This window comes from Balaenoptera acutorostrata, chromosome 6 (genome assembly GCF_949987535.1).
Source record: "Balaenoptera acutorostrata chromosome 6, mBalAcu1.1, whole genome shotgun sequence".
Lineage (NCBI taxonomy): Eukaryota > Metazoa > Chordata > Mammalia > Artiodactyla > Balaenopteridae > Balaenoptera > Balaenoptera acutorostrata.
The window spans coordinates 16350749-16367809 of NC_080069.1; the positions used below are offsets into that span (position 1 = coordinate 16350749).

Genomic DNA, 17061 nt, shown 5'->3' on the forward strand with positions numbered 1-17061 from the left:
CCCCGCGCGGCGCGCATGCCCCGCTATATACCCTGCGCGTCACGGCCGGGCCCGCCCCCGCTCTCGCCCCGCCCCTCCCCCGCCCCGCCCCCGCCCCACCCCACTCTCCCCAGGGCCTGCCACGTGGGGCCCTGGCTGGCTGTAGGGCTACGTGTGTGAGCTGGCTGCCAGCCGCACGCTAGACCCGACCAGCGCTTGGCTCGCCCAGGCTTGCGGGGCGAGCCAGCGCCCTTCTGCGCCTAGCCCGCCGAGAGCCTAGCTTCATCTCGTAGCCCTGCCGCGAATTCCATCCCACAGGCTCCTCCTTCCTCTGGAAACCTCCCATTAAGACCTTTCCCTCCTTATGTGGGAAGGTCTCACAACCCGGCCTCCATCTCCTCGGAGTAACACTGCTACCCACCTAATATGTATATATATATCTTAACACTTCTGATTTATGTAAAAAGCTCGATTCTGAAATACTCCCTGGGAGGGGACGTACCCATAGATAATGTTTTTTCTGCATTTTCCCACCAGGCGAAAGAACAAAAAATTCCTGTTCAAGTTCTAAATAAGCCATATTATATACTCACTTTTGAATTAGATGTCGCACCACATATTGCTTAACCGAAAGCTGGGAGAAATGTTAATTTTTGTGTGAGGAGTGTCCTAGGAGTCTTTTCTGATGTGGAGTAGTTCTATTGAGATGGATATCAAGCCTCGGAAATGCAAATTTCTTGAGAAAATAAGCCACCAATTAAATTCCCATTGTTCTGTTCTGCTGGACGTCACGATTATTTCCTCTGCAGCTAAGCCAGCTGCCACCTCGGTCTATGGGACCCAAAGGAAGGGCTTTCTAAGCAGGATTGTAGCCTGTTAGTACCCAAGTCCCTGTTCCAGCTCAATGACTGGTGCTCAGCCGACACTAAGTGTCTCTGTATTTGCACAGGGAAGGGGGACCACATCCCACTCTGCAAGTCCTGGGGAAAGGAAGGCCCATGATGGCAGTGCTTGGGATGAAAAGCAAGCAGACAATCCCTGGAGTGGGTGGCAGGAAGAATCCAGGCCTCAGTGGCAGCCTGTTCCTCCTTAGGAGTAAGGTAGAGAGGGAAAAAGAGAGAAAGCACTGAAGCAAAGCCAGAGCAGGCCAGATTGTTTATGCCACTCTTGAAGAGACTAGCTGGGCCGTGGGTTTTTCTAAAATTTAATTATCCTCACCCTGCAATTACAGTGCTCCAGTTGAGTAAGAGGTGGGGTGATATTCCTCTCATTTTCCAAGAGATTTCAAAGTAATTGTATCTCTTGCACAATCTCCCTCAGAGCCCCTTCATCTTTGTAATAACCCTTTATATTTGTCTTTCTTGGTTAAACTCGAGTATTTTTCAGACATTATGTCATTCATTTGGGACTCTCAACCCCAAATCCAATGGGCTGTCAGAAGTGGCCCAGTCTCTACCATGCCTTCCTTTTCTTGAAGTTCTGGAAAAGGAATGAGAAACTTACCCAGTGATTAAGTAAAACAAGCATGCTTCTAACACACGGAGCTCTGAAAAGTTTGAAGCCCATAAATACACATTACAAAGAGGTGTTAAACTCTTCTTAAAAAACTGAGGTCTAAAAGCAATCCCAAAGGCTCTTCCAGGCAATGTGTCAATACTACAAACAGGGGGGAAGGTACCTTCAGAGAAACGGGAGGGGAGGCAGGACAAGACACCCCACCACAGGCCCTATCACAGCATTCTCACTTGTTTGCAACCAGCAAGGGGTAGAGCTGCCAAAGTCCACCAGAGCTGATAAGCTATCAGTAATCCATTAGGGAATTCAATTAATTATTAACACAGCTAAAAATCAAAAGGTCTTAACTCTCCATAGCCACCCCCACACAAAATTCTTTAGGTATACCCAAAGTCCTGCCTTGTCCCACGGTCTTTCCTGCCTAGTGACAGGTTTGGAGCCCCAATTCTATTTTTCTCTCTACCTAATATAGCCCTTTCTCCTCTTATTTCCCCATTTCCACTTGTTAAAGTTCTAACTCTTCAAAGCCACCTCCCTTCAGAAAGATTCTTGATTCTCCTGAAGCGTAGTTGACCTACCTTTTCAAACTCTTTTTACTGTAACCCACAGTAAAAAATATTTTACACTGCATCTCCAGTACAAATAACAACATAGCGAACAAAAATCTTACAAAACTTCCTTAGTATAGTCAACGTTCTGATATTTTATATTGTTTCAATTTTTAAAAAGTGGTAACAAACCCACTAAATTGATTTCATTGGATCATGATTCACAGAATTAAAACATTTTATGTGGTTTATGTACTTGCTTTTCCCCTTAAAAATTATTTCATTTCCATCTCTAACCTCTTTACTGGACCTTAATCTGTCTTGCTTACCAAAGATTTCTGTATATACCTGCATCCCCTAACATAACATCTTGCACATAACAGATGCTCAATAAAATATTAGTTGGATGAGTGAACAGGTCAGCTCACTAAAAGTTTGATGTTGGGCAATAGTTAAGGAAGTAAACATAAAAATCTGACATTTTCATGACTACTATTTCTCTTCTGACAAGATGCCACAGCCGCCTGCCTTTTCAAAAGATATGCAGACAGATTTCTTGTAGCTGAAGTGAGTGGAACAGCCTTGAGAAAGAAGCCAGGGAAATGAGACCCTGGCCCAGAGTGTACAAAGTGGGACTGGGGACTCGAAATCAAAGCCCACTCTGTGGTGTGTTGACAAGGTAGACAACTTGATCAGCAGGGTGGGGCAAAGATCCCCCTTCCACCCCCCAGCTATCACGCGAGCTCTAGAGAGACTGAAGAGAGAAACCAATGGCGAGGTTTCTAAGACACTTTAAGGGGAAAAATGAGTTTTCTATGTTTCGGCATGTCTTAACGAATTCAAGAGGATCAGAAGGAATGTGAAGGTTCTAGTTTACCCAAAATCATGTCAGAGGACTAGCACCCCACACTCTGTCAGACAAAAGAAAACATCTTTAGAAGCCACATTCGTCATTTCTGTTATCATCCGATGGTTTCAGCAGGCAAAAAAAGATAACTGGGAAAAATAACACTTGGTTCAGTAGCAAGTTATCTATAGGAATTTGTTCATTTCATCTAAGATACCTAATTTGTTGGCACTTAATTGTTCATAGTATTCCTTTATAATCCTTTTAATTTCTGTAAGGTTAGTAGTCCTCTCTTTTCTTTTTTTTCCCCCTGGCCAATCTAGCTAAAGGTTTGCCAATTCTGTTAACCTAAGGAACCAACTTTTGGTTTTGCTGATTTTCTGTATTATTTTTCTATTCTCTATCTCATTAATTTCTGCTCTGATCTTTATTAGAAAATTTCGTTATTTTGGTCATCTTTTTATTTATTTTTGGCCGCATTGGGTCTTCACTGCTGCCCGCAGGCTTTCTCTAGTTGCGGCAAGCGGGGTCTACTCTTCGATGTGGTGCGTGGGTTTCTTACTGCAGTGGCTTCTCTTACTGCGGAGCACGGGCCCTAGGCGCACAGGCTTCAGTAGTTGTGGCAGGCGGGCTTCAGTAGTCGTGGCATGCGGGCTCAGTAGTTGTGGCGCACGGGCTTAGTTGCTTCACAGCATGTGGGATCTTCCCAGACCAGGGCTCGAACCCATGTCCCCTGCATTGGCAGGCGGATTCTTAACCACTGTGCCACCAGGGAAGTCCCAGTCCTCATCTTTGAATGAATGTTTAGATGGGAACAGAATTCCAAGTTGACTCTGCATTTTTAAGTTATTATTCCTTCTGTCTTAAGCATCTGTTGTGGTTGATAACAAGTCTGCTGCCAGTCTAATTCTTTTATAAGCAATCTCTCTGGTTGTTTTTAAGATGCTGTCTTTGGGGCTTCCCTGGTGGCACAGTCGTTGAGAACCTGCCTGCCAATGCAGGGGACATGGGTTCAAGCCCTGGTCTGGGAAGACCCCACATGCCGCGGAGCAACTAGGCCCGTGAGCCACAATTACTAAGCCTGCGCGTCTGGAGCCTGTGCTCCGCAACAAGAGAGGCCGCGATAGTGAGAGGCCCGCGCACCGCGATGAAGAGTGGCCCCCGCTTGCAACAACTGGAGAAAGCCCTCGCACAGAAACGAAGACCCAACACAGCCATAAATAAATAAATAAATAAATAAATAATTTAAAAAAATGTTAAAGATTCTGTCTTTGGTGTTCTGTAGTTTCACTACAGTACATCTAGGAGTGGTTGTGCTTTTCTCTATCCTCAATGAGTTTCTTCAGGTAGAGGATTCATATTTGTCTCTCATTCTGGAAAACTCTGTCTTCATATCGTCCATAATTGTGTGGCTTATTCTTTCTATTTTAACCTGCAGGAACTCCTATTAGACCTTCTCATTCTCTCCTATATCTTCTCTTCCATAGTTCCCATTTATACCTCTGTGTGCTGCAATCCAGTTGATTAGTTGTTTCTCCAGGGCTCTGGGCTCTCACCAGTCTGGGCCAATCTTCATGGTAATTTGTCAGCATGTGGTCCTTCCACATGCTAATATGAATTCAGGCTGCACACACCTGTCTGTGGCCCAAGCTTGGGGATTTCTCATAAATGCCTTTTGTCTAACTTTCTTGCTGCTGCCCCAGGATGGTTGGCACGGACCTTCTACTCTACACCCCTTCCAGGCTCCAGCTCTCTATCTAGGAGAATTCACCCCAGCAATCCTGCACCTCATAAGGTCTAACGCTGCATCTTCTATCCTTATCTGAAATGAAAAAGCTCAGTGCTCCTGTCCCTGCATTTTGTCCATAACCCTGGGATGCTGTGTTGGCATCAACTGTAACCACTCTGGCTTCCCTTTCTTTCTTGTGCCTCAATATCTTCCCTCCTTCCTCCTTCCCTACCATCTCTCTCTCTTCCCTCGTTCCATTTCCTGAAAATCTAGCTACTTAACATAAAAAAGTTTTTTTTTTCTATTTCGGCCAATCTTCGTCAGTATGGTCAGCTCAAGTCTGCTGTGTTGCCAGAAGTCTCCCATACTCATTCTTCTTCTTTCTTTTTGTGCCGCGCAGCTTGGGGGATTCTCAGTTCCCTAACCAGGGATCCAGGGATTGAACCCCAGCCAGGGCAGTGAAGGCGCCAAATCCTAACCTCTAGACCAGCAAGGAACACCCACACTTACTCATTCTTAAAAATATGTATTTTTTAGAATAGCTTTAGGTTCACAGCACAGTTTGCAGAGGGTAAAGATTTCCCGTATACGTACAGCCTCCCCCATTATCAACATCCCCCACAAGAATGGTACATGTGTTACAATTAGTGAACCTACATCAACTTATCATAATCATCTAAAGTCCCAGTTTACATCAGGGTTCATGCTTAGTGTTTCACAGTCTATGGGTTTACACAAATATATAATGACATGTATCCACCAATACAATATCATACAGAATAGTTTCCTTGCCCTAAAAATCCTCTGTGCTCTGCCCATTCATCCCTCCTCTCCCCTAACCCCTGACCCTTTCACTGTCTCTATAGTTTTTACCTTTTCCAGAATGTTATATAGTTGGAATCATACAGTATGTAACCTTTTCAGATTGGCTTCTTTCACTCAGTAATATGCATTTAAGTTTCCTGCAGGTCTTTCCAATAGCTTGATAGCTCATTGCTTTTTAGCACTGAATAATATTCCATTGTCTTGTCATACCATAGTTTACCTATTCACCTACTGATGGACACCTTGGTTGCTTACAAGTTTTGGCAATTATGGATAAAGCTGCTTTAAACATTCATGTGTAGGTTTCTGTGTGGACAAAAGTTGTTAACTCATTTGGGCAAATACCAAGCAGTGTGATTGCTTGATCATATGATAAGAATATGTTTAGTTTTGTAAGAAACTACCAAACTGTCTTCCAAAGCGGCTATACTATTTCACATTCCCTCAGGCAACGATGAGTTCATGTTGTTCCACATCCTCACCAGCATTTGGTGTTGTCAGTGTTTTGGATTTTGGCCATTCTAATAGGTGTGCAGTGGTATCTCATTTTAATTTGTAATTCTCTAATGACATATGATGTGGAGCATCAACACATGATGTTTGAGCCCTGGTCCGGGAAGATCCCACATGCCACGGAGCAACTAAGCCTGTGCGCCACAACTACTGAGCCTGCGCTCTAGAGCCCACGTGCCACAACCACTGAAGCCCACGCGCCTAGAGCCTGTGCTCCACAACAAGAGAAGCCACCGCAATGAGAAGCCCGTGCACCGCGACGAAGAGTAGCCCCCGCTCGCCGCCAACTAGAGAAAGCCCGCGCAGCAACAAAGACCCAATGCAGCCAATAAATAAATAAATAAAATTTTTTTAAAAAGAAATTTTTTTTTAATTTTAAAAAATTAAAAAAAAAGAAATTGGGTTCTTTCTAGAATGAGTTCAAGAAGCACTGCACCATTTAAGATGGAGTTTCTAAATAAACAGAAAAGGACATAGTGGTGAGGCAAGCAGCCAGGGTGCTTTGGGAAGGTATTTTTAAAGGTTACATACACGCCATGAGGTACATGCAAAGAAGGGCAAGCATTAGGAAAAGGTGAGAAGGGAGGGCCACCCTTAGGAGCTGGCTCTCACTTAGGCTAACAGAAATTGTCTGATGGGAAAAGAGATTTTTGAAAACAAGACAAAACACACACACACACACACACACACACACACACACACACACAGAGTTGCCTCATTTGTCCCAGAAGTAAGACTGTTAGCGTCTTTTCCAAGAAATCTTACTGCCAGATCTCAGTGAAATTACCTGGGTACCAATACTGGAGCTGCATCCAGCATGCCTAGTAACAAATTAATAATTTTAACAAGTGTTACAGCTCTACAAAGGAAAAGAACTATATCAATATCATATGTCAATGACATTATTTCAAACACAACTACACATTTATACAAATTTGTTTTTATTTATTTCCCACCCCATGACCCAGTCATTTCACATTAAGACTAAAAAAACAAGAAAACCGGAATAAAAAGTGAAATTTTTGTATTATATTCAAGTATTTGTCTTTTCTGATTATATAAGAGAAAATGAGTATTAGGAAATCTAACTTCAAAAGAGAAATTCAAAATGCTTCCAAAGAGAATCAGAGACTGTTAAGCCAAAAACCAGTGATCCAATGTGTCTGACTCCATGGTGTTTAAATCCCAGGTCTCAGCCTTCCTCTGTCCCTCACTACAAACAGAACCGAAGCGCACTTGAGACCACTGACACCCAGAGCCGCTCAGCCTCTGTGAACGCATTGCTTGCTCAGTTTTCTTCTAAAGATTTTTAAGCTGAAGTTTCTCTTCTCACACACTGTCATATAAAATAGGGATTTCTGCTTCATCCCCTCCCTGCTATCATACCAAAAAATAAATAAATGCAAATGTGAAAAGATTAAATGTAACTGTCTTTTAAAACCCAGGTAAAGCAAGATATGACTGAATTAGCCCTGAAGGGACTGGAAATTTTTTAAACGGGGAAAAATAAACACACAAAAACAGTGCTTCCCCAAAACACTGAAACCCACAGACACAGTGACAACTTTCTAAACTGAAACGTCTGGACTTTGGAAGGAGTGTCATGTTTCCCGAAGCCAACTTCTAGAAATCGTAACATGGATTCAGAAAAATTCCTAACAAAATGAGCCAACAGCCGGGAAGAGGGTATTGAGCAAGGGAAATGAGTGATTCAATTTGCAAACATATCAACAGAAAAGAAGGTGACACACTGGGGAGAAAGGGTCAAGAAAAGCTCATGCCCCATTATGAACCTTCCAAGCTGCTGAATTTCACAGGTTCTGATGCTTAATTTTTAAAAAACTGAAACTTACTAAAGATCAGTAACCGGAGCAAAGCTGTCTTTGTGCCTGTGTGTGTGTATATGCGGCGGGGAGGGAGGTAGGAAGAAATCAACATGGCACGCTATAAAGCAACTGAAATATACAGAAAAAACTGCATTTGGCCTCTCTTAGGAGGCCAAGGAATAGCTAAACACCTCTTTCAAAGCCAGCTCAAGTCACGTGTCATCAACTCAATCCCTAGAGAAGATTAGGTAAGCAAGGACCTGACTATCCCACCAGCTGGTTTTACTACATGCCTTTCACATTTTCCAGCAATAGGCATATCTTGAAAAACCTTGCCTTCTTACCTTTCCCAGTTGCCCAAATAAAGTAGCTCTCTACTTTAAGAAACTTGCAAAGACTTCATTCATTATCACCTCTGGCACCAGAAATGGGAACTATTTATTAGTAAACAGAGTTTGTAAGTGCAATCGCTACTTCTGCTGGTTTCTACAGCTCAAGTTGGCTTTGGAGGCTCCTAAAGGGTCCCCATCTACGCAGTAGCAGACTACCCCCATGTGCTCTACAAAGGCAACGAGACAATTTCTAGCTGATCCTTAGGGTGGAACCTGCTTCTTGGTGATATCAGGTTTAAAAGAGAAAAGGAAAAAAAGATATCTTATTCTACTGGGTTGGTGAAAGGGAAAACACCAACACAAAACCCCTTTCAGTCACTGTTAATCCTGCACAGCTGAGTTCACAGCTGAGTTCAGAAGTCTGATTGCTCTGACCAGCCCATGTCCTGATTGTCCAGTCACAGGAAGAACAGGTTCTCACACAGCTGGATGGCTGGTTCATGATGCAAGATTTGTCCTGACAGGAAAGCTAGCTTGTGGGCATACTTGCAAGGAGCTGGAACTCTAATGGTACCAGGCCAATTCCAGTACATGTGGCACAGTTTGAAAGTCAACCTGTAGGCCAAGAAGAAAACATGATCCTTTTCACTTTCCATCTTCAATTTGGAGCACATTATGTACTTCTGGGTGTGTGACACAGCATACTTACCAGCAAACTGGGGGACTGAGGAATATATGATGCAACTTTTGGGAATCATTATTTTTAAGTGGAATTGTATCTATTTCCACTATTTGTAAGTCAAGAGGGCATGGGGAAATTCCCACTTTAGGTGCTTCTCTTTTTGTATCAAAACAAGGAAAACAGCAAGGAGAACATGTTTTTGTTTTTGGGTTTTTTTTTTTTTGCCTCAAGAAAAAGCTGCAGAAAGGTAAGTACCCCAGCAAAGTATTTATATAATCTGAGCACAAGAGCAATGCATCTCAAACCTGGCTGTGTGTCATGATCATTAGAAGCAGTTTTTAAAAATGCGAATGCCTCAGAATGCTTGGAGTTCGTGAAGCCTGGGTGTATTTTTTGAAAGGTCTCCAAGTAATTTTACTGTACAACAAGGATTATCAGTCGCACCTCAAAAAGATACCATTATCATGAAAGACAAGAAGAAACTCAAGGGGTAAATATTCCTGGCAGTGGGCAGTATTTGTCTTTTCTGATTATATAAGAGAAAATGAGTATTAGGAAATCCAACTTCAAAAGATAAATTCAAAATGCTTCCAAAGAGAATCAGAAAATTATTAAGCCAAAAACCAGTGATCCAGTTTGTTTAATTCAGTGGTTTTAAAATTCCAGGTCTTAGCCTTAGCTCACTGGCCAGAATTATTGGCCAGTTTTTTTTTTGTTTGTTTGTTTTTTGCAGTTCAACTTTTTATTTTAATAAAATCAGAATATGCACAGCACATGCAGTGCTAGCATCTAAACTAATACAATAAGCAATTACTAAAGCTACAGTGACTTGAGGTTCAATCTTCACATTCAGCAAGTTTAAATCCATCTTATGTGATTTTTGAAACCTTATAACTGAAAATATTGCTTGCTGATAAAACTTGCTCAAATGCTATCACTGAATGTACAAGTCACTGATTATGCCAATACAACAAAGATAACCACATGTTTGAGGATTGCAATGAGCCAGACATTCACTGAAAAAAAAAAAAAATACACACAACGAAACAAAACTCACAAGTGAGGAGGAGGTTAGTGGTCAGCTCACCTCTGCATATGATCAGGGCTCAGGTGTGCAGTGTTGAGAACACAAACATAATGGGTAGGAATGCCACAACCCTGTCGTACATGATGGGCAAGAAGGTAGAAGTCCACCCTAGAGAGGAAAAAGTACAAAGTAATGGTAGAGTTGGATTTGGCCAGAGCTGGAAAAGATCTTGGAGATCATTCTAGCTCCTTCACCTAAGGCTCAGAGAGATCAAATGACTGGATCAAGGACATACAAGGACCAAACTAGGCTGAGAATTCAGGTCTCCTGACTCAACAGGCTATTTAAGAATGGTGGTAGAAATGACATCTGTGTGCAGACGGTTAAGCATGCATAGTCTTAGGAAAAGACTGTATGTTCAATATTTTATACTTAAGAGGTAAAAGCTTCATTGTTGGTTTGTGTGTTTTTAAATAGTTTTTAAAATTTTACTTTTTAACAGTAAAGTCTCTGATTCCATTCCACATCTCTCTAGGCAACCTCCCCATTCCAATACCCAGGGAACAGATAACTTCTCCAACCTATTCTTGTTGAAATAACTGTGTCTCGCCCACTTACCACTCACAGCTTGTTATTGTATGATCTACCACAGTCCCGGGGGAGGGAGTCACAAAGTGCTCGGTAGAAGACCGGTACACATTGGTGCTGATTTTCTTCTGAACTACAAATACCACCATCTTGGGATGATAATTCTCAAAAGCTTCAAAACACTTCTGTAGCTGAGGAATCTCATAGCTGGCAATTGTCTTTAGTTGGCCATCAGACACTCCATCACGGTACACCACAATCTTCTCTGGGAGACAGTGGTTCACCTGAAACAACACCGTGCTGAGGTGAACTGTGTGGCCCTGGGGCTAATGACCACAGGCAGAGAAACGCTCACTCAACAAACAACCTGGAGACACGGCAGTAGGTCCCTTTGACAGCTGGGCCCAAAGCCATCATGTTGGAAGGGCAGGGAGAAGCAGCTTCTAGTCATTTCTAGACTTCCTCAGGGCAGTAAAACAGGTCTGGTACACCAAAGGTGTTATAAAATATGAAACCAAATAAGCAAGCTCTGAGTCATATATATATGGCTTATACTGAAATGGTGTGAAAAAAAGTTAAAAGGAAGGAAAATTATGGGCTGAATCAATCTTCCTACTACTTGGATTTAACACTAACTACTGTCTAGGCAAAAAACAAGGTGAACTGCTGCAGAAATTCTAACATATAACTGCACATCCCACAGATCCACCATCCTCACGTTTCTGTGTATTAGCAACATCCAAAGTTGCTGACAAATGAAAGGGGATCCTTTACTAAATATTATCCTACCATCAGGTATAGTGTGAAACATTCTTAATATAACTAAGTAAATAGCAGTCCTGGTAAATTGTCCGTGGATCCAAATCAAATTAAATGCTGGCTTGAATCAGTTTTTTGTTTTTTTGTTTTTTGGGTTTTTAAAAATTATTTATTTATTTATTTATGGCTGTGCTGGGTCTTCGTTTCTGTGTGAGGGCTTTCTCTAGTTGCGGCAAGTGGGGGCCACTCGTCATCACGGTGCGCGGGCCTCTCACTATCGCGGCCTCTCTTGTTGCGGAGCACAGGCTCCAGACACGCAGGCTCAGTAATTGTGGCTCACGGGCCCAGTCGCTCCGCGGCATGTGGGATCTTCCCAGACCAGGGCTCGAACCCATGTCCCCTGCATTGGCAGGCAGATTCTCAACCACTGCGCCACCAGGGAAACCCCTTGAATCAGTTTTGAAAAATAATTTTTTCCCCATTTAGAGAATATAATTATGTTCTAGTTGTATATGACTTCAATAATTTTAAAAAATAAGCTGTTTCATTTTAAACTAGAAGTTTTCTTTAAAGTGCTTTGGTTTAGGGACTTCCCTGGCGGTCCAGTGGTTAGGACTCCATGCTTCCACTGCAGGGGGCACGGGTTCGATCCCTGGTTGGTGAACTAAGATCCCACATGCCATGTGGTATGGCCAAAGAAATACATAAATAAATAAAGTGCTTTGGTTTAATTCAGTTAGTGACAGTTTGATTCTGATTTTGGTTCATCCTAGGTTTTTGTTCACAATTCCCCTCAAAACCCTAACTTATTGAATTAGATAGGCTTATACTACATATTCTTTATAGGTTACTCTACATGAAAATTTAAGTTTCATTTCAAAGAACCCTTTTTAATAATAAATAATCACCTAGCATCTTTTTGGAGTTTAAGTTTAAAATTCAAATATTTTATAAATGTCCCTTTTTTCTGAGCCCCCACAAGTACTGTATTTACAAACATGTGATTCATCTTCACATTCCAAGATTGGAATTATTCCCCCAGTTGTACTTTTTTGTTTTTATGTTGTTTTTGGCTGTCTAGCATCTATTCCACCTCTTTTTGGTAAGAGCATTTTAAGTGTCCTCCTGCCTCCAACAGGATACATTGGAATTCGTGTGATTATTAATCAAGGTACCTTCCCCTAATCCAGGGCTTCTCAACCTCAACACTACTGACATGTAGGGCCAGTGGATTCTTTTTATTGCGGGCTGACACTAGAGGATGTTTAGCAGCATTCCTGGCCTCTACCCACTAGATACCAGTAGCAATCTCTCTCAGTTATAACCAAAAATGTCTCCAGGATGCCCATTGGGGGAACAAAACTGCCCCAGCAGAACACTCCTCCCTCACTCTGACTCTTTGACAGAGAGTAAGAAACACCTGGAGATTTTCCCTTTGTGGTGGTGCTTCTTCAGGATCCCTGCTTCTGGAACCCTATCTATTTCCCAGCTTGACGCTCAACCTTCCCACGAATCCTCTGAGACTCTCCATGATCCTACCAATTAATCCCCATTTTGCTAAAGTTAGCACATTTCTGTGACTTCCCAAAGACCCCTAACTGATACGTTGTGTAAAAGGGTGGGTAACAATGGCACTTGGATCTGGAAGAAAACCTGATTTCACAGATGAGGAAACAGAGAAGAATTACACTGGATCTGGGGTCAGGAGACCTGGGACTGAGTCTGAATGTGCTGCTCCTCAGCTATGCTCTTGAAGACTCAGTTTCCTCACTTGAAAAATGGATATAAATGACCACCTTACTTTTCTTTTTCTCAGGGTTAAGAGGGATAAAGTGTGTATATATATGTATATAATTTTTTTAAGCTACACACAAAAGTTGAGAACAAACTAGATCAAGGAAATACAGATATTCTGAAGCACAGGGAAGGGATCTAACAAGATCAATGGAGTGAGAAATAGAATCAAATTCGTCTGAAGTATTCACTGATATTACCTCTTTCTTTAAAATCTGTTAACCAACTACTGAGTGTGAGACATTATACTTGGCCCTATGTAAGATTCCAGTAGAAGTGAAAGGCATGATTCCTGTTATTAAGGAGCTTTCAAATCTAATAGTAACAGTCAACAATGGTAACTTTTCTAGGTCATCTAGTCCATTCTCATTTCATAAATGATAAGACTATGATGTAGGGGGGTCAAAATATGAGACAAATCACAATACTGAAACATAAACATTAAATATACATTATTAAATCACTTCAGTACTAGGGTAAATACATGAAACAATAAATTAATGAAAGCAGGACTGTGCTTGTTGGCTTGTTATCCTTAGCACTGAATACAACGGTGAGGGTCAAGTAGAAAATAAGTATCTGCTGGAAGTTTGAGATGTTCTTTTATGTGTGATTCCATTCATTCACTGAACAAACACTTAATGCCCACTAGATATGAGCCACTGTGCTAGTCTCAGAAAATTTAAAAATTATCTTGATACCTTCCAAATATTAGTGGAACTCAAATTAACACTGGGGAGACAGACACAAAGTAAATACTCTCAATACATTACAAATAACATAACAAAGAATATAAATAAAATGCTATGGGAACAGAGAAGTATAAGACATTTGTTCTCTAGAGGAAAAAGTGAATATTATGCCTCAGTGAAAGAACTAGCAGACAATTCAGTCAGCAAGAAGGGTAAAGGATTCCAGGTAGCACTGCAGTGTATTGAATACTACAACATGGGTGAACTCTGAAGACATTATGCTAAGTGAAATAAACCAGTCACAAAAAGACAAATACAGTATGATTCCACGTGTATGAGATACTCAGGGTAGTCAAAATCAGAGACAGGAAGTAGAAGGGTGGTGGCAACGGGCTAGGGGGAGGGGAGCATGGGGAATTACTGTTTTAAGGGGACAGAGTTTCAGTTTTACAAGATAAAAAAAAGAGTTATGGAGATGGATGATGATGATGACTGCCCAACATTTTGAATGTATTTAATATCACTGAAATGTTATACTTAAAAATGGTTAAGATGGTAAATTTTATGTTACGTGTATTTTACTCAATTAAAAAAATTGGGGGAAAAAAAGAGGGAAGAGGCCAGGCAAGCTACTAGAAATGGCAGGTGCAGAAAGGGAAGGCTGAAGTCTGGAAGAGTCCCCAAATAATCATTTGCTCAAGATAACTCTCCACCATAAGATCCTCCCAATTGTGCCAAGAAAAGGGAAGTGAAGGTGGAACTGAAAAGCAGAAAGAACCTATACTCTCACACATTGTAAACTGGCTGCCTGAAACTTCTGATTCCAAAGGCAATACCGTGGCCCACTCCCTTCTGTCTCCAGGGTCGAACACTAGTCAGACCAGTCCAGCAATATGAAGTCAGAGCCAGAGCCAGAGCCAGAGCCACAGGAGAAGCAAAAGGGGCTGAATTAACTACAGCTGAGTTTAATCTTCTCAACGCTCAGGCCAAATAACAGATGAACTCAACATTAAGTGATTACTAATCATGAGAGCTAAAGCTAAGGCAAGTGTCAAGAACGTAGCTTGGTTTTGATTTTCACACATGAGTGGAAGGCAACACTGGCACTCAGACTCACAAGTTAGGTTTCAGTGGCCCATGAGACATCCAAGTACTAGAGGGGCCATGCAGGCAGCTGAAGATGTGGTCTAGGAGCTCAGATGAAGGGTATGGGCCAGAGAGTGATTCTCAATGTGTGCTCTGGGCTCCAGTGCTTCCCCTTAGATGTTTTAGGGAGTCCACAGAGTCAAAACTAATTTCACGATACTACTACTATATTACTTGCCATTTTCACTCTAATTAGCTCATAAATATCCAGTAGAATTTTCCAGAAAGTAAATGATGTTTGACACTGCAATAAGTTAAATGTAGGATATTCACTTGCCTTTTACTAACCCAAACATTAAAGCCATTCGCCAAAATGTAAAACATCACCAAACATTTTGAAAGTAATCTTTAATTTAAAATGTTATTTATGGGACTTCCCTGGTGGCACAGTGGTTAAGAACCCGCCTGCCAATGCAGAGAACATGGGTTCGAGCCATGGTCCGGGAAGATCCCACATGCCGCGGAGCAACTAAGCCAGTGCGCCACAACTACTGAGCCTGCGCTCTAGAGCCCGTGAGCCACAACTACTGAGCTCACGTGCCACAACAACTGAAGCCCGTGCGCCTAGAGCCCATGCTCTGCAACAAGAGAAGCCACTGCAATAAGAAGCCCGCACACCGCAACGAGAAGCCCACGCACCACAACGAAGAGTAGCCCCCACTCGCCGCAACTAGAGAAAGCCCGTGCACAGCACTGAAGACCCAACGCAGCCATAAAATAATAAATAAATAAATAAATTACAACAAAAAATAAAAAATAAAATAAAATGTTATTTATGTTATTAACTATATTGAGTTTATTATTTTAAAGTATATTAAAAAACATTAAAAAGTTCTGTTTTAACTTCTAATACGGTAATTATTGATGTATACCTATACAAACAAAAAACTTTACCTTTAAGAAGGTAAAGATTTCCTTAGACCAAAAAATTTGAGAACTGCTGGACTAGAAATATAAATCTAAATACAGATATTAAATAAAACCACAGATGAGATTAAGCTCGCCAGCAAGGCTTCAGGTGGTGGACCAGGATTTCTAAGAAACCCTGCCACTGAGGACAACTGGAAAAGCTGGACAAAATATAAAAACATCTACCTAAAGGCAGCATCAGAGGAAGGATGGGGGCCCAGAGAAATAAGCCAGCCTTTTGAACCTGTTTTTCCCCGGCAGCATGTGTTGATTTTGCTGATTCCACAAGGGTAGGTAAGCTAGACGGATGTTTGGGAGTGGTGCTTTTTTTTAAATCACAGCTTTATTGAGCTATAATTTGCTATACCATAAAAGACACTCTCTTAAGGTATAAAAGTCAAAAGTTTTACATTTATCGAATTTTGCAACCATCACCGCTATCTAATTTTAGAACACATACATCACCCCAAAAGGTAATCTCATACCCATTAGCAGTCATTTCCCATCGCCCCCCAACCCCAACTCCTGGAACACACTAACATACTTTGTTTCTTTGGATAAGCCTATTTTGGACAAACAGAATCATGTAATATGTGGTCTTTTGTGACTATTTCACTGAGCATAATGTTTTCACAGTTCACCCATGTTGTATCAGTCCTTCATTCCCTTATGTTGCCAAATGACATTACATTACAGGCTATATCACATTTGTCCATTCATCGATCGTATGGGTTATTTCCAGTTTTGGCTATTATGAATAATACTGCTACGAACATTCATATACAAGTTCTGTGTGGACATATGTTTTCAATTCTCTTGGTTTATTATACCTAGGAGTAGAATTGCTGGGTCATATGGTAACTCTATGTTTAACATCCTGACGAAATACCAAACTGTTTTTCAAAGAAGCTCTACCAATTTACAATCCCACCAGCAATGTATGAGGGTTCCAATTTCTCCACATCCTTGACAACACTCTTATTATCTTTTTTATTTTAGCCATCCTAGTGTGTGTGAGGTGGTATCTCATTGTGTGTGCATGCTTTTAAATAGAGACTTTATTTTTCAGACTAGTTTTAAGTTTACAAAAAACTTGAGGCCATAGTACAGAGTTCCCATATACACCTTCCCCACCAACCATACACATAGTTTCTCCTATTGTTACCATATTACATTAGGGTGGTGCATTTGTTACAACTGATAAATATTGATATATTCTTAACTAAAGTCCACAGTTTATATTAGCATTCACTCTCTTGTATATTCTATAGGCTTTAAGAAATGCATGTCATTTATCTACCATTATAGTAATTTTACAGCCCTAAAAACCCCCTGTGCTCCCTATTTATA

The 17061-nt window shown here is 41.4% G+C and overlaps 1 protein-coding gene across 2 annotated transcripts in view; it reads right to left on the bottom strand.

Annotated features, from left to right (window-relative positions):
* Positions 1–8572: 8572 nt before the first annotated feature.
* Positions 8573–17061, bottom strand: part of PIWIL2 (piwi like RNA-mediated gene silencing 2) — an 85415-nt gene continuing 76926 nt past the window's right edge. The window contains exons 20-22 of one of the 2 annotated variants that reach the window (XM_007167878.2): positions 10442–10695; positions 9884–9991; positions 8573–8729 (exon numbers count right to left, since the gene is read on the bottom strand). In XM_007167878.2, coding sequence (XP_007167940.2) covers positions 8573–8729; positions 9884–9991; positions 10442–10695 — 519 coding nt within the window. The remainder of the gene's footprint in view (positions 8730–9883; positions 9992–10441; positions 10696–17061) is intronic. The other variant, XM_028162997.2, reaches the window with a different exon arrangement.